The sequence below is a fragment of the Panthera pardus genome, unplaced genomic scaffold (assembly GCF_024362965.1).
Source record: "Panthera pardus isolate Hobbes unplaced genomic scaffold, ASM2436296v1 HiC_scaffold_1, whole genome shotgun sequence".
NCBI lineage: Eukaryota > Metazoa > Chordata > Mammalia > Carnivora > Felidae > Panthera > Panthera pardus.
In genome coordinates, this window is record NW_026526654.1 from 21,683,383 (window position 1) to 21,703,936 (window position 20,554).

The 20,554-nt window shown below is 45.3% G+C and overlaps 1 protein-coding gene across 2 annotated transcripts in view; it reads left to right on the forward strand.

Annotated features, from left to right (window-relative positions):
* Positions 1–20,554, forward strand: part of STK24 (serine/threonine kinase 24) — a 124,283-nt gene that overhangs the window by 39,144 nt on the left and 64,585 nt on the right. Inside the window, exons 1-2 of one of the 2 annotated variants that reach the window (XM_053893127.1) lie at positions 6,238–6,330; positions 7,837–8,067. In XM_053893127.1, the coding sequence (XP_053749102.1) occupies positions 6,253–6,330; positions 7,837–8,067 (309 nt within the window). In that variant the 5' untranslated portion in view covers positions 6,238–6,252. Of the gene's footprint in view, positions 1–6,237; positions 6,331–7,836; positions 8,068–20,554 lie in introns of those variants that run through there. The other variant, XM_053893169.1, reaches the window with a different exon arrangement.

Genomic DNA, 20,554 nt, shown 5'->3' on the forward strand with positions numbered 1-20,554 from the left:
GCTGTTCACTCAGGTGCAGGCCTAATTCACTGGTTTTTGCTTGGACTATTTTCTTATGGGGTGTATAGTTCTGTGAAATTTCATCACCACAGTCGCGATGCAGGACTGTTCCATTGCCGCAGAGAGTCTGCCTGTCCCTTCTTTCCCAGCAACCCCGCAGCTATTCTGCGTCACTCTTAATTCTGTCGCTTCCAGGAATGCTCTGTAAGTGGAATCATACACTATGCAGCCCTTGGTGTTTGTAGACCGTGTTGAGAAGGTGGGCGATGGGAGGATCGGTGGGGGTGGGGGCGGAAAAGTGGGGTAAGGAAGGAGCGTGAGGTTCAGATTTCACAGTTGAGTGTGACTTCGGTCTCCAGATGACGCGTTGTCCTCAGCTGTTCTAAGCGGCAGAGGAAAACCGTGGGCTCTCTGGAAGCTGAAGTCTGCCTACAGGTTTTGGAAGGTTGCGTAGTGGGTCAGTGGGAAGCACACCCGCTGTCGAGCCGGGCAGGGGGCTCCGCGGGGAGAGACGTCTCAGGAGGGTGATGTGTACGGTTTGGAGGGAGGGATGGGAGAGGAGTTGGGGTGCCGGAATTTGCAGCTTTGGCAATGGTAGGCGGTAACACTAGTGGCGCTGGAGCACGGGGTGGCAGAGCTGGTCAGATAGGGAAGGGAAGTGACAGCAGCCAGGGCGGAGGCGGGTTGGGGGTGGGGTGCATCTGGCTGGCACGTAGGTGCGGCTGAGTGCCCGTCGGCTGCCTTGGTGGTGGCCGCCTGGGGTGGTGGTGGGTGGGGGTGGGGAGTAGGACTCCGAGGCCGAGCTCAGCTGCCAGATGGATGCTTCCCTGGTCCAGAGGTGGGGACGGGGCACGCCTGCCACTGACTCCCCCTCCCCATCCAGCGTTCCCTCTGCCGCTGCACGGGTAGTAATGTAACAAGTAGCAAGCGTTCGAACATATCAAACTTGGCTCCTTTTTCTCTTTCTGGAGAAACAAAGAGAAAAGCTTGGCTTTAACCCAGAGCGGTGTAGTACGGCACGGCTGTGCGAGCGGTCCGTCTAAAGCCAAGGAGCTTTGAAAGTTAATTAGTAATGCCAGATGCGTGTTTTGTTGCCAGAAACGATCCAAATAAAACAGCAAGAGCTATTCAGGTTTAAAAATACAGAATACTTGTCATCGTAGAACTATTTTAATGAATTCTCTCGAGGGATTATGAAATACAGTGAATTGTTGCAGAAGCCTGAACTTCAGAAGGACACAGCCCTGCAGCGTCTCAGAGTCTTGGAGTGGGGAGGACGTTGCCCATGTGGCATTTCTTTCCAGAGGAATCTTGAAGGTGCAGGTGGCCTGTGCGACACTACTGCTGTGGACGTGTTTGTTCGTTACAAACCGGGGCTGGTAGGAGATCCTGGCTTTTGGGGTAGCTGGTCACCCTGCAACTTCCAGGTCTTGATCAGTGAGAAACTTCGGTGAAACCATTGACTCTGGATTCACCTGGGGCACTTTCCCTGGTGGCTTTTTGGCTCTTCCCACAATCCTTGAGCCTGAAGGTTTTCTGGGCTTGTGGGGGTAGGGCTTTGGAGCATTTTTGGAGTCCAGACTTGTGTCCAATCCTTGCATCTGAGGGAATGCGTCTTCCAGTTATTTCGGTCCGTTCTCCGGGATCCTGACCTAATATGAGGAAGTACAACACAGGCTCCGGTTTCCCTAGATCTTGTAATTAAAAACAGGCAAGCCGAGGCGTGAGTGCCCAGGAAGGTCCAGGATTTAGCTAAGGTTTAATGGGGCAGGCGGCCTGGTGTCGTTAGGAAGGAACGGTGATGGGAAAGAGAATAAAGCAGCCAGAAGTGGAATCCAAGTGTGGTTTCCCGGACGTTTCTGGACGCAGCGGTGGAGGTTTCGAGGGGGCTGGAGAGCCGGGCCTGGAGAAGAGCCCTCTGCTGGAGAACCTAAGTGCAGGCCTCGTGCTCTCTGTGAGTCACAGTAGTGCTTGTATCTGGAGACGCTGTCATTTCTGCTGTTACTTTTCTATCCCCTTGACCCCTCCCTCAGGAGGAAACAGACTTTTAGATGCTGCTAATGGGGTCATAGGGTTTAGCAAACATGTAAATGAGATTCTTGCTCTTCCATCAGGAGAAGCCTCGCCTTCCTTCATTCCCTCAGAATGAGGGTCTCTAGGTCAGCAGCGTGGGTGGGAATTTTCCTGGACACACCTAACTGGTCTTTCTGAGCGATGAGTCCAGGAGCTGAGGGGTGGGATGTTTCTGTGCAGGCAGGACCCCACCTGGGGCTCCCGGCCACCACCCCCCCCCCCCCCCCCCCCCCCGCCATGTTGATCCAGGAGAGGCGAGTGCTGGCAGGAGGGTCCTGACCTGCCGCTGCTTCAGAGAAGGCTGTGCCACTGCGTGTCCTGGCTCCTGCCCGCGACCTGGCTGGAACTCCAGCAGTGGGGGCCCTGCTGCCCGTCGGGCAGGTGGCATAGGTGGGTTGAGGCTCTGGCAGGCCTTTCTCGTCTGGGATGAAGGCCAGCGCTTTGTTCATCATAAACCTTTCTGAACAGAAAGTCCTCAAGGCGGCTGGCAGAGTGGGCACCTCTTCTACCAGAGAAAGCCACTTTGCTCATAGAACAGATGCTGGCAACAGAATCTTGACGTTCCTCTTTGAACTAGGCCATCGTTGCCACTGGTTTTCTTCTGACTGCGTGATAATGAATTGCCAAAGGGCAAGGAACCTTGCTCGTGTAGTCCCCTGCTGTCACCGAATTAGCAGATGTCTTCCTTCTTACCAGGAACGGTTTGTAGCCTAGTTTACAGCTGCCGACACTGTGGCAGAGAGTGGGGAATGACACCCCACCCTCGAGCAGATGTGAGACAAAGTAGCTGCCTCGGACAGTACGGGCTTCAGGGAAAAGGGCTTTGGGGAAGGTGGTCGAAGTGCGGTGTGAACAGCCGTCTTAAACGAGGCCATAGGGAGTTCAGGCGGTGTATTACAATGAAACATCCTCCAGAGTATAGAACATCCATCTGTACCTGCTTCCCTCTCCCAGGATGGACACTTTTCTCCTGCAGTGATCTGTGATCTCTGTTGACTTTGTCACCTATCGTTGTGTGACATCACCCTAGAACTTTGGTCCTAAAACAGCGATGATTTAGTGTTTCTCATGATTCCTGGCATTGACTAGGGGTGGCGGTGGGCCAGGGGGTGGGGGTGGGGGGGTCCTGCAGGCCTCGTCTGGGCTCATTCACATGTGTGTGGTCAGCTGGAGAACTGGCTGGCTTCAGTTGGCCTGGGTGTGAGGCTAGTGACTTCTTCATGTGACCTCTTCCGCAGGCTAGCCCAGGCCCATTTTTGTGCTGACGGAGGCATTGCAAGAGGGCAAGGCAAACACTGCAGGGCCTCTTAAGGTTTGACCTTGGAAATAGCACAGCATCACAGGAAATCCTCAAGGCCAGTCCCGGTTCAAGCCACCTCTTGGTGGGAGCGAGTGGTATAATGGCTTTGGGGTGTGGACATAGGAGGATGGAGTTGTTACTGGAATTACCAGCTTGCCTCTGTCCCTAAGGATTCGTGTCCCTCACACCTGTAGGACATATTCCTCTCCCATTTTTGCTCGTCCTTTGTGGCACAGCATCGGCCTGAAAATCTGTGCCCTGCCTGCCTCAGCTAAGGATGGTTGCAGCAGGGCCACTAGGTTATAGTTCCTTAGGTATGGTTCCTCTTTTTTTTTTTAAGTTTATTTTTGAGAGAGATAGAGCACAAGCAGGGGAGGGGCAGAGAGAGGGGGAGACACGGAATCTGAAGCAGGCTCCAGGCTCTGAGCGGTCAGCACAGAGCCTGACACAGGACTTGAACTCAAGAACCGCGAGGTCACGACTTGAGCCGAAGTCAGATGCTCAACCGACTTGAGTCCCCCAGGTGCCCCTAGGTCTGGCTCCTCTTGATTCAGAGAGCTGTGAATTGAAAAGACACCCCCCAAAAACAAACACACAAACATGGCAAGGTGGGAACAAGGTAACTGTTCAAAGAGGAGGGGGGCGGTAGTGAGCAGCATACAGCAGTAAACTGTCCCCAGCAGCTCTGGGGTCTAGCCCAGCACATGCCGTCTGGGCATCAGTTGTGGTGTCAGTCATTGGTGGTGAGTAACCAGCCCACCAAAGCTGGTTGGTTCAAAACAGCAGATTTATTACATCTCATGATTCTGTGGGTTGACTGGGCAATGGACTGACCTCTACTGGGTGCTGTCAGGTGGTTGCAGGGAGCAGGTGGCCGGGACTGAGGCTGGATGGCGGAGAGTGATCTGACCTTGTCTGCGTGCAGAGGCTGAAGCGGGTCCCTCCCACATGCTTCCATTCCCAGCCTCGCTGGCCGGCCCTTTTGGGGCCTAGGTTTAGAAATCACATTCTGTTGCCAGAACACGGGTCTGGATCCGCCCAGATTCCGGGATGGGGATGTGGGCTCTCTCTTGCTGGGAGGAGTGCCAGTCACATCGTAGAGGGGCGTGAACATAGACGTGATGAATTGTTTGGTTATTTTGGTAGTAGGCTCCCACGCCATCATCCCTTCCATTGTAGGAGTTTGGATACGTTTTTGTTGGCTTCGTTTTCTATTAATTCTTGAAAAGGAAATGTCACTGTTTTTTCTTAGTCTGGGGGTGGGAGACTTAGCAGAGGGTTGTCAGGTTAGATAACCTAAAACAAGTCACATCTTCGTGGCACATCACCTTGTCAAGGCTGCTCTCCTTCTTTCCCCAGATTTCCTGACCGTTGTGGTTCTGTATCACCTGGGCACACTCCGATTCTTGGGCCCCACACCAGATTTGCTGAACCAGAAATTCCAGGGGTGGGCCAGACAGCCTGTGCTCTAACACGCCTGCCAGGTGATTCTGATGCCCCTGAGACTTGAGAATCACTGTTCCTGCAGATTCGTTTTTGTTTTTTAATTTTTAAAAAATGTTTATTTATTTTTGAGAGAGAGAGAGAGAGAGTGTGTGTGTGTGAGAGAGAGAGAGAGAGCAGGGGAGGGGCAGAGAGAGAGGGAGACACAGAGTCTGAAGCAGGCTCCAGACTCTGAGGTGTCAGCACAGAGCCTGATGCGGGGATGTGGGGCTCGAACTCACCAACTGTGAGATCATGACCTGAGCTGAAGTCGGCCGCTTAACTGAGGCACCCAGGTGCCCCCATTCCTGCAAATTCTTACTGCCACTTCCTTACCCTTGTAAGCCAGAGATATGGCCCCCCTCCCCTAATTTCTTGGACTCTCTGTCCCTGTCCGAATTAGGGTATTCTTCGTAGTATCTACTCCCCCTAGATTGTGTTTGTGTCAGTGTAAGGCTGAGGCTTTCTTATTACTCAGGGGACCTTTATTGGCCAGCAGTCATTGTGCCCGGGCATGTGGGCACAGCAGTGAAAAACATGGTCCCTCAGTTCCTTCAGCTTATGGTCTGGTGAAGGAGCTAGTGTGCTCTGGGGGGACGGCCAGTTCAGTAGGGCGATGACAAATTCAGTTCACGTATGTTGTGCTTGAGATGTCCAGGTAGAAATATGTATCTAGTAACTGATCCGAGGAATTAAAATTCAAAAGGCGAGGCTGGCGCTAGCAATTTGAAAGGTACCGTATACACGATAGTTTAAAAACAGCTCTTCCTCAAAGGTGTTGGGGTTTTTTAAAAACATGGATTGTGTACTCTTGCCCCCGTGTATGACTGAGAATGTTTTGGGGATCTCCCAAGCATCCCAGGTAATTCTGACCAGCCGGATTTGGGGAACCTGGTATCAAACCTTGAAACTATACTGGGAGAACGAGTAGAGAAGGGCTGGGAGGCCAGCGTGGAGCCACGGGGAGAATACCTGTGATTCGGCCGCGTGGGTAGAGTCTGTGGGAAGACTCCTCTGGAACTAGGGCCTGGGGAGGAGACGAGTGGAGGGCAGGGTTTAGATACCAGGGGACTGGAAAGTTCCCAGAGGGAGGGCTTCGTGGAGGAGGTTCAGATCTGACACTGCGCCACCCGAAGCCAGAGCCAGACTGCAGCGGTGACCCGCGAGGGGCGGGGCGCCTGGCTGGTCCCGGGGACTTGCAGGGAACTCTCACGGAAGGAGAGAGTGGAGGAGGAGGGTGACCAGAGAAGCCAGGTGGTTTTGTTTTTGTTTTGTTTCCTTTTAATGGGAGAAACTGGATCCGTCCACCAAGGGCGAAGGGTCTGTAGAGAGGGCTGAACGGAAGAGGGAGCGACGAAGGGGGCTGCTGATGAAGCCACATCCTGGGGGACAGAAGGATGGACTCAAAAGCTCAGCGTTTAGGATTGGCCTTGAGGAAAAGGAGGGCCACCCCCCCTCATCGTGGAGGGAAGGAGGTAAGGGAGGGGTTTGCAAACGGGTTTCTAGCTGCTGTAAATGGACGTGGTCTCTCTCCTGTTCCTTTTTCCTGGTGACCGCAGGATGCGTTTCTTGCTTCCTTTGCTCATTTTTACTGAGAGGGTTGGTGGGTTTTGTGAGCTTTTACAGTTTGGTGTGCATTCTCAGAAACGGGACCTCTCTGGGGTCCCTGAGACCACCCACGACCGTCAGTTTGCCCAGGCGTTACTGGGGTACGTGATTTCCACAGGGCTCACGCTGGCACAGCAGCATCTCCACATCGGGGCCCGGCTGGATGGGCTCCAGCTCGTGCTTGGAACTCTTTGTGTTTCTCCGTGGGAACAAGTTACCAGTTAGCGCCTGGTTAGCCCGCAGAGCTCGTCCGACAGTGCCGCTGAAATGCTGTGATTCTGTGTCTTCCCTCTTTACTCGCTGCCCCCCCATACCTCCTCTCCTTGTGCCTGTTACTCTCCCGCCTCTTTAGCCCCCCTCCTTCCCCATCTTACTCCCTTTTCCATATTTCAGTTTCTTACAAGGACTGGGAGACTTTGAGGGGGGGCCCGGTGTCCTCTTGCTCACGTACACCGAGGGAAGGTGTGTAAGGTGGCGGCTCGCCCGGTCCTCTCCTGCTCTGTGGGGTTTCAGGTGATGCCAGCAGCGTTTTGGGCTTGGCAGTTCCTTGTGCCAAGATATGCAGCATCCTCAGGTCTCCTTGCTGAATGTCAGTCTCGCCCCTCGGTTTGTGACAAACACTGCCTCATACCATTTCCAGACATCCCCTGGGGATGACAGTGTGTTGCCCATTGAGAATTCAGCTGCTCATACCTCTGTGGTCAGGAAGCCGTTAGGATGGGTGCCAGAGTCCCTACATCTGGGCCCCTTGGAAACGTACGCTGTGTGTGTTCGTGCGATCCTGTTGGTGGTTAAGAGCTTTCGCAGCGATTTCAAGGAGGTAATGTTAACAAGACAAAAGAAATCAGGTTCTTTGTGTTTTCTGGGATCTGGTTAAAATATTTAGGCTATAAGTGAAGATGCATAGGACTGTGTTTGTTGGACTTTAAAACATGGCCTCTTAGGAAACGATTAAGTACTACTTAACCTAAATTTAGTATATACCAACCTGCACTTAGAAATTTTGAGCGGGGGGGAAGGAAGGAAGAAAAGTGGAATATTTGCTTAAACAAGAGTGTTTTTCAATAAATCCATATATCATAATATGTTCAAATAAGTGTTTGGGTTTTTATTTAATTATGCAAATGCTGGAGCCTTTCCCAGTTGTTATAATCTGGGTTATTCTTATTTGCACACTTGCCGTGTTTCGTAGAGGTGAGGCTTAGAAGTCTCTGTGTCCCGAATGTGAGGAACTGTGGTCACAACCAGCGTGACCCTTAAGAAAATGGATCAGTCCTTGGAAGACCGTGTTGTGTATGTTATGAGTAAAAGGAAAAATCAGTCCCCATACTGTGAGTTATTGAAGTCTCCCTTCTTTTCCTTCTCTTCTACAGAACCTGAAAGCAGATCCAGAAGAGCTTTTTACAAAACTGGAGAAAATTGGAAAGGGCTCTTTTGGTGAGGTGTTCAAAGGCATTGACCTTCGGACTCAGAAAGTGGTTGCCATAAAAATCATTGATCTGGAAGAAGCTGAAGATGAGATAGAGGACATTCAACAAGAAATCACAGTGCTGAGTCAGTGTGACAGTCCATACGTAACCAAATATTACGGATCCTACCTGAAGGTAAGGCCTGAAAATAAGAGCGTGATTTTCCGTGACGCAGCGCTTGACCGAGCTGGAGTGGCGTACATAAAGGTCGTCAGTAGCACAGCAGGCTTTCAGAGAAAGGAGAAATGTTCTGACCTTAGCAGTCAAAAGAACCTGGCGTCGACAGTTTTATCATCTTAAATGTCACCTATAGAAATATATTCTGGTTAAAGCATGTGTTGAAATTCCCTTTCAAACAGGAAAGCGTATTTTTGAGCAGGACTTGGTCACCAGAGACACATTGATTATGGAGGTATTGTAACTGACAACCATGAATTTACCTAATTTTAGCATGGTGAAAACTCGTGCTAACCTAAGAATATTAGCCTTTTGATAGTCTCACTGATCAACTGTAGTTTAATGCTGTTTTAAATAACTGCTGGAACTGATAATATTTTGTGAACTACTTTATCTATATTTGACTTTGAAGAATTCTAGGGAAGTAAATAATTACTTAAAAGAGTTGTGATACAGTACTACAAATTGTCCTTGATTTCACCTTGTTCTGTAAGTAGGAAAAAGAAGAGCATTAAAAATCGTTTTCCAGTCTGGCATGGAACCATTTTAGATGTTGTAGGGCACTCCTGCCGCCCTGCTGAGAAAGTAGAAGACTGTCGCTTGTGTTTCGGCTTCCTTGGCCTGTGCCTGTTTACTGACCTTAGCAGTATCTTCCCAGACGGAGTTTTGGAAATGTTTAAGAATTGGTGAACAAAAATTCTAAAATAACCCTTGGGGAAACCAACACTTCCTAGGTAGAAAGAACTACTTCCTGAGAGAGGCAGCGGTGAGCCCAGATAACGCACGGCTGTGCTTCCTCCTGCCCTGGGTTTATCCTCTAAAATCTTCATGGGGTCGCGTGCACAGTACACGCTTTGATTTTGCGGAAATGTGATAATAAGGTATAAGCGGAAGGATGGCCAACTTGAGAACCATCGATTCACTTAAAATGAATATTTAATGAAATAAAAATTGAGCAGTAATCTAGTTTTCTTATTTTGGCAATATGGCGTAGGTCCAATGGCAAAGGATGGCCCGGAGGATGGTCGTAGGTCAAATGCAGCATTTTGAAATGGAAAGATTTAAGTTTTGGAGTCCTATGTCTTGGACTTGTATCTTGTCTTCGTGTATGGCCTTGAGCAAGTTTGTTTTTTAAAAAAATTCCCTGCTTCCTCCTTTGTAAAATGGAAAATTATGGTATATACATTTCACGGTTGCAAAGATTAAATGGTATCAAGACCGTGTAAAAATAACCTACCATGTGGTAGGTACTTAATGAGTGTTCGTTTCCTTCCTTAATTGATGAATTTATTCATACCTCATCTCTGAAGTAATCTAGCAGTGAAGGACATGCTCACTGAGGTCAAAGCAAGGAGGAGGAAGGACCCCAGTGATGGCAGTGAATGTTGTATGTGTGTGTGTGGGTGGGTGCACATCCATTTTCGGTCTCGAGAGGGCAGGAAGGGAAGCACTATATGTTTTGATTCTCTTCCAAGGGAACACATGTGACTTGCATACGAGAAAGCAAAGGTCTTCTTGATCTTAAATTTCTACTGCGAAAAAACAAATAGTTAAAGAAACTCAACTTGAACTCTGCTGTATCACATAATATCCTTTGTGAAATGACTTCAACAGTAGTTTTATAGTAAATTCAGAGTTGGGTTTCCTGTGGTATGCTGGTATTGTATTTTAATATGAATTATGGTACCTTTGGCAAAGGCAGGGTTGAAGATTCTCACAGATTTTTGGTGATTTATGCCAGCTATGGAAATAAAGGATCAGTGGTTCAAAAGTTATCTTTTCAACCTCAGTTCTCCAGCAAAATTTTTACTGGAATAGATTGCTTTATTATGGCCAAACATGGTGTTCACTGTACATATTTAGAGATTCCATCTGGTATGTCCTGTTCTTGCCTGAGTCACTAATTCTAGAGCATCCATTCCAAGTCAGCCTAACCTTGATCTAGAGTTGCCCAGTAAATTTGTTTGGTTAGCATAATGCCAGCTGCTAGAATAACCTCCCACATTTCTAATAGCGCACATCTGACAGAAGTTTATTTCTTGTTCCCTGGTAGTCCTGATTGATGAGTGGTTTTCCCCCAGTTTTGTAGGAATCCTAGTTTCTTCTGTTTTGTTCTTCCTTCCGTCTTCCATACATGGCTGTGCTCGTCTGCCTTAAGTCATCGTGAGGGCCAAAATGGAGGCTCCCGTGAGAAGTGTCCATGTGCCCAGGCCTAGATAAAGAGCACATTCTTCCTGCCCACATTCCCCTGGCCAGAACGCCACCACGCTGCCACACCTGACTCTGGAGAGGCTGGCAAATGGCGTCTCATCATGTGCGTCATGGAACAGGCAATGGGCTTGGTGCTCAAAGTCACTTACTCTGTAAAGGAAGTGAAGTAACTCATGGAGTGATTTTTTTCCACTGACTGTCTTCAGACAGTATGAAAAATTTGGATAACTTTGTCTAGAGTGTCTTATATTTTACTAGGCAGATTGTCTTTTAGAGACTATAACTGCCTCAAGAATGCCAAAAATAATAATCACCACCGTGAAACCTTGATTTATTAAACCGTATAAAAGATGGATGATTCTGTCTAATTAAAAACATAAGGGACTTCTCTAGTTAAACAATATTGGCTGTTGTAAGTTGGGCAGAACACGAGTCCAGACCTGTGACTCTGTCCGCTGGTTCTCGTATAACAGAGTTTCATGAAGTTCTTTGGCCCAGGGAAGACGCTCAGTGACAAGCCAGAGGCTCTTCTATCATCTCGGTAGGCTCATGAAGTTTAAGTTTGTATAGTCCTAACTGTCCAGTCAGATACAAAATAAATCGACACAAAAGACGAATGGGTCAATGGGTCTTTGACACTAAGTTGAAAATTCCTGTGCTCTCTGGTTTTTGTTGCCCTTTTAAAAGCTCCCCATGGCATTCAGAGGTAATATTCTTATTAGTTCCTTAAGTGGTGATGGGAGAGGGCCTTCGACTTCACCTGGTGTGAAGGACTTTCACATACCAAGATGGGGCAAAGAAGAAATGAGCAAACTAGTTTCGTCCTACTGGGTTAGCATTCAGAGGTCTCTAACTGTGTCAGTTTCAATCATCCGGTCCAGAAAAAGAGATTAAGAACAATAGGTAAGTAGTGGTCTGAATATACTGAATGTTACCAAAGATGAGGTGAGTGGAGTTGATTTCCACTTGGTGGCTGGGGTCAAATCACAGAGCTTCAGTGTGGTGTGGCAAGTTTTCCCCCCAAAGACTGAAAACAAAAACAAGGTCAGATGAAGGAGCAGAGGGAATTAATTTCAGCAGTGAGAACTTGAGTTTCTTTTGATGAATCTGACGCCTGGATGGGTCCTTAAAGGGTATTACTACACACCAAAGAAGATCTTCCTTTGTTGTAGTTTAGGGGTTTAATGTTAGGGAGATTAAACCAGTGAGGATATTTAATTAACCAGAAGCTTCTGTGTCCCAGCCATAAACCACTGGAATCTTAGGTCACAAAAATACTATCCTCAAGGTCATAATAAAACTGTGTGTGTGCATGCATATGTGTGTGTGCAGGGGGTGATCTGGTTGGTGTGCAGAGAGAGAATTGTTTGGTTTTTTAGTTAGGCAGTAAGGGCACAGTAGGATCTTAACAGGGCATGATGATGTCACATAGGATTCTAAGCCTCTTTTCTTCTTTTGCATTCGTTACAATTTCTACTTATTCTTTTTAGCTGTATAGATCTCTCAGGTGTTTTGTTTTGTTTTGCAGAGATAGGCAGATTATTAGAATCTCCACTTTGAGATTCACTTGGAATCAAAGCCAGGGTTTTAGTCTTGGATCCTAGCATAGGTACTCGACTGTCAGGGTTTTTTTCTCCAGGCTGCTGACTTCCTGAGGATGAAAGACAGAAACGTAACAGTTATCTTGCAGGATTACTGATCAAGATTGAGAACATATAGATAAAGTGCCTGGCATATAGGAGACTTTTAGCAAGTGATGACTTAATTATTTTTTATTATTAAAAAATTTTTTTAATGTGTATTCATTTTTGAGGGAGGGAGGGAGGGCGGCAGGTGCTGAGAGACAGGGAGACATAGAATCTGAAGCAGGCTCCAGGCTCTGAGGTGTCAGCACAGAGCCCGATGTGGGGCTCGAACTCCCAAACTGCGAGATCATGACCTGAGCTGAAGTCAGACGCTTAACCGACTGAGCCACCCAGGCGCCCCTTAATTATTATTATTTTTTTTTAATTTTTTTTTTTTTTCAACGTTTTTTATTTATTTTTGGGACAGAGAGAGACAGACCATGAACGGGGGAGGGGCAGAGAGAGAGGGAGACACAGAATCGGAAACAGGCTCCAGGCTCCGAGCCATCAGCCCAGAGCCTGACGCGGGGCTCGAACTCACGGACTGCGAGATCGTGACCTGGCTGAAGTCGGACGCTTAACCGACTGCGCCATCCAGGCGCCCTTAATTATTTTTTTAATAAGAGATAAGATACCTGTGCCAGATGCTTCAAAATTCTAAAAATCAGTTTTGTCATTTTCTTTTATAATAAATTAGTACTCTCAAACATCAAGCCAGCGTAACCAGAGCAAATCAAGTGCAAGGCAAAAAAATCTAGAAAACAGAAAAGCTGTGTTTATCTTAGTTGTTTTTGTTGTAGTATTGATGCTAAGGAAACGTGTCCATGGAGTAGTCGTCTAATGTGGATTCAGATCCCCAACGGAAGAGTTAGGTTTTTCTTCAGTTCCTAAAATTTTTTTGGGTAGTTTTACTCATCAGATTCACTAGAAAACTAATATGGAAAAGTCCCCTGATGAGTTTTAGAAAATTGACTACTCTGTGTAAATACAAATTCTGCTGGTAAAAGGATTGGCTGTGTCATGTACCTTACAAGTACCCTTTGCAGTAATTTTTTAAGGATTAAATTATTTTGACTTAAAATTTTTTTTATTAAAATTTTTAAAAATATTTATTTATTTTTGAGAAGGGGGGGAGGTACAGAGAGCGAGAGAGAGGGAGACATGGAATCCGAAGCAGGCTCCAGGCTCTGAGCTGTCAGCGCAGCCTGACTCGGGGTTCGAACCCACAAACTGAGATCATGACCTGAGCCAAAGTCGTCGGATGCTCGACTGACTGAGCCACCCGGGCACCCCATTTTGATTTCTCATGTCTCTTTTTTTCTTCTTTCTTTTCCAAGGGGCGAATAGTAGCTCCTGATGAAATAGAAAAACCAATCATTTTGCCTTTAGGAAAAGAAGTAAAAGAAAAACGTATATTAATGGTGGTGTGTTTGTGAATGAGGCTGCTGGGTAGGCTACCATCCACCCACTTCTTAGGACTCCTTGTCCCAGTGTGACTGCTAATCGCCTCTCCCTTGACTTTCAGACACATCCAAGTTTAGATAACATAATCAGCCCATTACGCTTTATCTCCAGAAAGAAAACAAAACAAAACTGCAGTCTCTTGCTTCCCTGTATTGTATTATAATTTCATGATCTTTTTATCTCAGAGAAGAAATATTAATGTTGCTATATGATAATAAACATACCTGTTGGGACAGGTCCGAATTTATCTTTACTCACACTTTTTCCCAAACTGCCCCATGGTAGATCCTGCTTTTGTTTTGACCTGGTTTCTGACATAGTTAGGAACACAGATGGGTTATTCAGTTTTGGGAAGCATTTGCGTTCAACATATATGCCTGGTACGGGTACAAACTCTCCTGCGCTGCAGGAATTCTCATTCAAGTGCATGGATTCCTTCTCGCTCATGTCTTCCCCACCCCTGAAGGCAGACGGTCCTGGCACATTCTCCTGGAGGTACAGAAAATAAGATACTATTGGTACAGTATGTGAGACGTGATTTGCAGCTTAATTGAACTTGAGTCAAAAAGGCAGATTTAAAGGGCCAGAGAAGAGAGCCAGGACTCCTGTTTGGAGAAGTCCCTACAGAGCGCGGGACTTTCTGTGGTTGTGACAAAGAGCATGTGACATTGGGGCCCAGCCACCTAAATACGGTTCTTGCTGTACCTCTCACCAGCTGCCCCATCATGTACCTGCCCACACTTGACGGTACCTGCGGCCATGTCTGGAGACGTTTTAGTTGTTGTTACTGGGGGATGCTGCTGCTGGCCTCTGGCAGGGGGTGTGCACCAGGGATGCTGCTACATGCCCTGCACTGCACGGGGACAGCCCCCACGGCAAAGAATCACATGGCCCATGCGCCCATAGTGCCAGTGGTGAGAAAATGCTGCCCCGTGGAATGAACGGCCATCTTTTGTCTCCGGATGTATAGGTAGAAGGGATGGTATTTCTAGGGCTGGCATTGAGATTCTTGGAAATATCCTAAGGGGCATTTTGGACAGAGAGTCTCAGAGACCGTGATTATGCCTGTGTGATTTTTATGGCCAGACCAGATTTTTGGGTTTGTGAGCATCACCAGCAGGAGGTGTCCAAATTCGGGACAGTGACTTTATACGGCTTTGTATGCTAGGCTAAACTGTGCAGTGTCAGTGTTTTGGGGACAGTGGTATCCGAAAGATGCTTTTCTGGGTGACTTTTGTTCTGATAGAAGACAGGACAAAGGCTGTAGGATTCCTCAGGACATTATGGGCCAAAGAAGCTTGTTCCCAGCAGGTATCATTTACCTAAATACTGTCTCTGAGCCTTTCTAGTCCAGTGTCCATTATATAAACTCTGCTGTTTTTAAACAAAGCAGTGGAGAGCAGTGCTGGTCTGGTTTCCCAGGGATGCAGTTCACCAGAGTGAGAGGAAGAAGTCCTTCCCCTCACTGACGGGTGTCTTCATGGGAAGTGTGAGTCTTCCTTGAGCACTTGCGGGCTTACTGCAAAATTCATATCCCTGGGACATTAATTAATATCTGGACTAGTGCTGGATAACAGGAGGCCCTCATCTTTTTAACATTTTCCATGTTTTCTGGCAGATTGATGACAACCAAGGTCAGAAGTTAATGCATGGAAAAGCAAGTGAGATGCTGTTATCTTGGTTACTTTCTTTCCTTTTTTATTGGTGTATCGTAAGATGTTTTTAATTTTTTAACCCTTTTTGGTCACTTCTTTAAAGTTTATTTATTTTTGAGAGAGAGAGAGAGAGAGATCACATAAGCGAGGGAAGAACACACACACACACACACACACACACACACACACACACACACACACACAGAATCCGAAGCAGGCTCCAGGCTCTGAGCTGTCACTGCAGAACCCAATACGGGGCTCGAACCCAGGAACTGCAAGACCATGACCTGAGCTGAAGTCGGATGTCTAACCGACTGAGTCACCCAGGCGCTCTTTGGCCTCTGTTGTTTTTAAACCAGGAGCATCATTCTTGGTGCTAAGGCAGAGATCTTACTATAGCCTCTCTGAGCTTTAGGCTAACTGCCTAACCAATCAAGTGGCCTGTTTTATTCTGTTAAATCAAGCTTTGGTCATTTTCTTACTGGATTTCTTTTCACCTTTTCCATTTGGAGCTTTTTTTTTCCCCCTATTTTTCAGTTTGTGGCACCATCGTCATTGATCTGTGTAAGACCCTGGTCTGTTCTGATTTGCTACGTTTCCTCCTTCATCCCCACTGCCTTTTTCTTTTGTAGCATAGGTTTTGATATGTCTTAGGATACATGTGTCTTCAATAGATAAACATTTTATGTACTGTGTATGAGTTTATTTTTCCCGATCACAGTTATTTTTCAAAATTTGCACAGTGAAAACTTTTTTGGATGTATAATTCTTACAGTTCTGTGCATCTTTACAGGCATATGGCTTCTTACAACCACCACGCATGGGGCACAGAACAATCCCAGTATCCCAAAGAATTCCCGACCCATCCCTCACCTCAACTCCTGGCATCCATTGATCTGTTTGTTGCCCCTGTGATTTGCATTTTCCAGAGCATCATATAAATGGAATCACACACCTTTGTTACTGGCTTCTTGCAGTTAGCATAATGCATTTGGGATTAATCCGTGTTTGTGCATGTTATCAGTTGTCTGTGCTTCTGTATTGTTGAGTGGCATACTATTGTAATGATGTGCCATATTGGCCTGTCGAAGGGCAGTTGGGTGGTTTCCAGATTTTGGTGGTTGTGAATAACATTGCTGTAAACATTCACATACAGTTTTTATATGAACATAAGTTTTCCTTTCACAAGGGTAAATACTAGAAGTAGGATTGCTGGGTCATATGGTAAGTGTATGTTTGATTTTCTACAGTGACTGTACCTTTTTGCGTTGGCATTATCAGCATTTTTTATGTTAGCCATTTTTGTAAGTATGTAATGGTATCTCCTTGTGGGTTTTTTTTTTTTTTTAAGAATATCTAAACCCAGCATGATGCTTGAACTCAACCCCAAGATCATGAGTTGCATGCTCTTCCGACCGAACCAGCCAGGTGTCCCTCATTGTGGTTTTAATTTGCATTTCTCCAATGACTTAGGATTTTGAGTATCTTTTCATGTGGCTCTTATTCCCATCAGCCCTCTGGACTGCATATTCTGGAGTGGGATACTTATTTAGTTAATACCAGCATGTTCTGAATAGCTTTACTACCTTATTCTCTGCGTTTTTCTGGTTTCTCTATTTTTTGTTTTTCCTTTTTAAAAACAGCTTTACGGAGATAGACTGCACATGCCACGTAGTTCATCCATTTAAAAAATGCACCATGCAGTGGTTTCTGGTGTATTCACAGAGTTGTGCAGCCATCACCATAGTGAACTTTAGAATGTTGTCATCACCCCAGAAAGAAGCCTTTCCCATTACTGGTCACCCTGTGTTTCCTCCCAACTTCCCCAGCCCTAGGCACCACCGATGTACTTCCTGTCTGTATCGATTTGCCTATTCTGAAAGCTTCATATAAATGGGATCCTATGGTCTGTGCTTTTTGTAACTGGCTTCTTTCACTCCTTTTACAAGCAGCGTGGAGCCTGGGCTTGAACTCATGAACCGTGATCATGGCCCGAGCCGAAGCCACCAGTCAGACATTCAACCAACTGAGCCACCCAGGTGCCCATAGCATACTGTTTTCAAAGTTCATCCTTATTATAGGATGTGTTGATAATTCATTCCTTTTTATTGCTGAATAGCAGTGCATTGCACGTATATATCACATACACATTCCTGTTTTTTAGGGTTTGATATGTATATTTTGGTTACTGATTTTTTTAAAATCCATTTTAGATATCATGAAGTATCTTCTTGGACTCCTTTGTACTTTTAACTGAGAGTATCCTTTGTTGAAAGAAATCCTTAGTTCTGATATGGTTCAATCCATCAATTTTTCACGTTCTGGTTTCTGCTTTTGGGATCCTTTTTAAGGAATCTGCGAATTCACTAAGGTGATAAAGTGTTTAAATTTTTTTTTCTTCTTTTAGCCTAACTTCCTATTAGATTTTTAATCTGTCGGTATATAGTAGGAAGGAGGGGTTTTATTTTTCCCCATGTAGTGGTACAGGCTGTCCATTACTATTTGTAAACGATCTGTCCTTCCCCCATACAGGTATGAGTCTTCTGTATTTCTAGACCTGTTTATGGATTTTCTATTCCCTTGCAAGACTGGTATCATTCATGGTTTGTGTGTGTTTGAGTGTGTGATTATTGGCTTGGCTTTAAGTCTTAATATCCGGAAGGGATAACCCACTTCACCTTTCCCACATGCAACAAAAGCATTTGCACGAGTTGTTTGAAGGTCTTTATTTTTCCATACAGTGTTTAGAATGAATTTGTACATTTTCTGTTTAAGATCCTACTGGAATTTAAAAATTTATTTTTGAGAATTGATGTCTTAAGCCATTCTATCCTTGAATGCAAACACCTGCCTTTTTTGGGGGGTTGTCTTCTGTGAACTTTAATAAAGTTAAATTTTCTGCCATAAAGATCTTGTGGATTTGTAGGTCAGTTCCTGGACATAAACTTTTTATGGCTATTTGGCATGATATATTTTTGGATTGCTTAGTTTAGGGAACTGTGAAGATTTTTTTTTCCACGTTGTTTTCTGTAATCTTGCTGAATTCCTGTTTTCTATGCGTATGCTTGCATCTATAAATAATGAGTTTTCTGTCTTCCCTTACACCACCTCATCAGTGTCTTACGTCTTAGGTTTTGGCCGTGGCCTCTAGTACTGTGTTGACTATGTAGGGATAGGAAGGATATACCTGTCTTGTTCTTGATCTTAAAGAGAATGCATCTTAAAGTTTTCTTTAACAGGTTTGGTGTTTCGTATAGAATTTTGGTGTATAGACTTTTGTTTTTGTCTTTTTAAAGTCAGCCTCTTTTCCTAGTTAGAGGGCTTTTTTATTTTATTTTATTTTATTTTATTTATTTTTTTTTTATATGAAATTTATTGTCAAATTGGTTTCCATACAACACCCAGTGCTCATCCCAAAAGGTGCCCTCCTCAATACCCATCACCCACCCTGCCCTCCCTCCCACCCCCCATCAACCCTCAGTTTGTTCTCAGTTTTTAACAGTCTCTTATGCTTTGGCCCTCTCCCACTCTAACCTCTTTTTTTTTTTTTTTTTTTTTTCTTTTTCCTTCCCCTCCCCCATGGGTTTCTGTTAAGTTTCTCAGGATCCACATAAGAGTGAAACCATATGGTATCTGTCTTTCTCTGTATGGCTTATTTCACTTAGCATCACATTCTCCAGTTCCATCCACGTTGCTACAAAAGGCCATATTTCATTCTTTCTCATTGCCACGTAGTATTCCATTGTGTGTATAAACCACAATTTCTTTATCCATCAGTTGATGGACATTTAGGCTCTTTCCATGATTTGGCTATTGTTGAGAGTGCTGCTATAAACATTGGGGTACAAGTGCCCCTATGCATCAGTACTCCTGTATCCCTTGGATAAATTCCTAGCAGTGCTATTGCTGGGTCATAGGGTAGGTCTATTTTTAATTTTCTGAGGAACCTCCACACTGCTTTCCATGGCGGCTGCACCAATTTGCATTCCCACCAACAGTGCAAGAGGGTTCCCGTTTCTCCACATCCTCTCCAGCATCTATAGTCTCCTGATTTGTTCATTTTGGCCACTCTGACTGGCGTGAGGTGATATCTGAGTGTGGTTTTGATTTGTATTTCCCTGATAAGGAGCGACATTGAACATCTTTTCATGTGCCTTTTGGCCATCCGGATGTCTTCTTTAGAGAAGTGTCTATTCATGTTTTCTGCCCATTTCTTCACTGGGTTATTTGTTTTTCGGGTGTGGAGTTTGGTGAGCTCTTTATAGATTTTGGATACTAGCCCTTTGTCCGATATGTCATTTGCAAATATCTTTTCCCATTCCGTTCGTTGGTTGCCTTTTAGTTTTGTTGGTTGTTTCCTTTGCTGTGCAGAAGCTTTTTATCTTCATAAGGTCCCAGTAATTCACTTTTGCTTTTAATTCCCTTGCCTTTGGGGATGTGTCGAGTAAGAGATTGCTACGGCTGAGGTCAGAGAGGTCTTTTCCTGCTTTCTCCTCTAAGGTTTTGATGGTTTCCTGTCTCACATTCAGGTCCTTTATCCATTTTGAGTTTATTTTTGTGAATGGTGTGAGAAAGTGGTCTAGTTTCAACCTTCTGCATGTTGCTGTCCAGTTCTCCCAGCACCATTTGTTAAAGAGACTGTCTTTTTTCCATTGGATGTTCTTTCCTGCTTTGTCAAAGATGAGTTGGCCATACGTTTGTGGGTCTAGTTCTGGGGTTTCGATTCTATTCCATTGGTCTATGTGTCTGTTTTTGTGCCAATACCATGCTGTCTTGATGATGACAGCTTTGTAGTAGAGGCTAAAGTCTGGGATTGTGATGCCTCCTGCTTTGGTCTTCTTCTTCAAAATTACTTTGGCTATTCGGGGCCTTTTGTGGTTCCATATGAATTTTAGGATTGCTTGTTCTAGTTTTGAGAAGAATGCTGGTGCAATTTTGATTGGGATTGCATTGAATGTGTAGATAGCTTTGGGTAGTATTGACATTTTGACAATATTTATTCTTCCAATCCATGAGCAGGGAATGCCTTTCCATTTCTTTATATCTTCTTCAATTACCTTCATAAGCTTTCTATAGTTTTCAGCATACAGATCTTTTACATCTTTGGTTAGATTTATTCCTAGGTATTTTATGCTTCTTGGTGCAATTGTGAATGGGATCAGTTTCTTTATTTGTCTTTCTGTTGCTTCATTGTTAGTGTATAAGAATGCAACGGATTTCTGTACATTGATTTTGTATCCTGCAACTTTGCTGAATTCATGTATCAGTTCTAGCAGACTTTTGGTGGAGTCTGTCGGATTTTCCATGTATAATATCATGTCATCTGCAAAAAGCGAAAGCTTGACTTCATCTTTGCCAATTTTGATGCCTTTGATTTCCTTTTGTTGTCTGATTGCTGATGCTAGAACTTCCAGCACTATGTTAAACAAGAGCGGTGAGAGTGGGCATCCCTGTTGTGTTCCTGATCTCAGGGAAAAAGCTCTCAGTTTT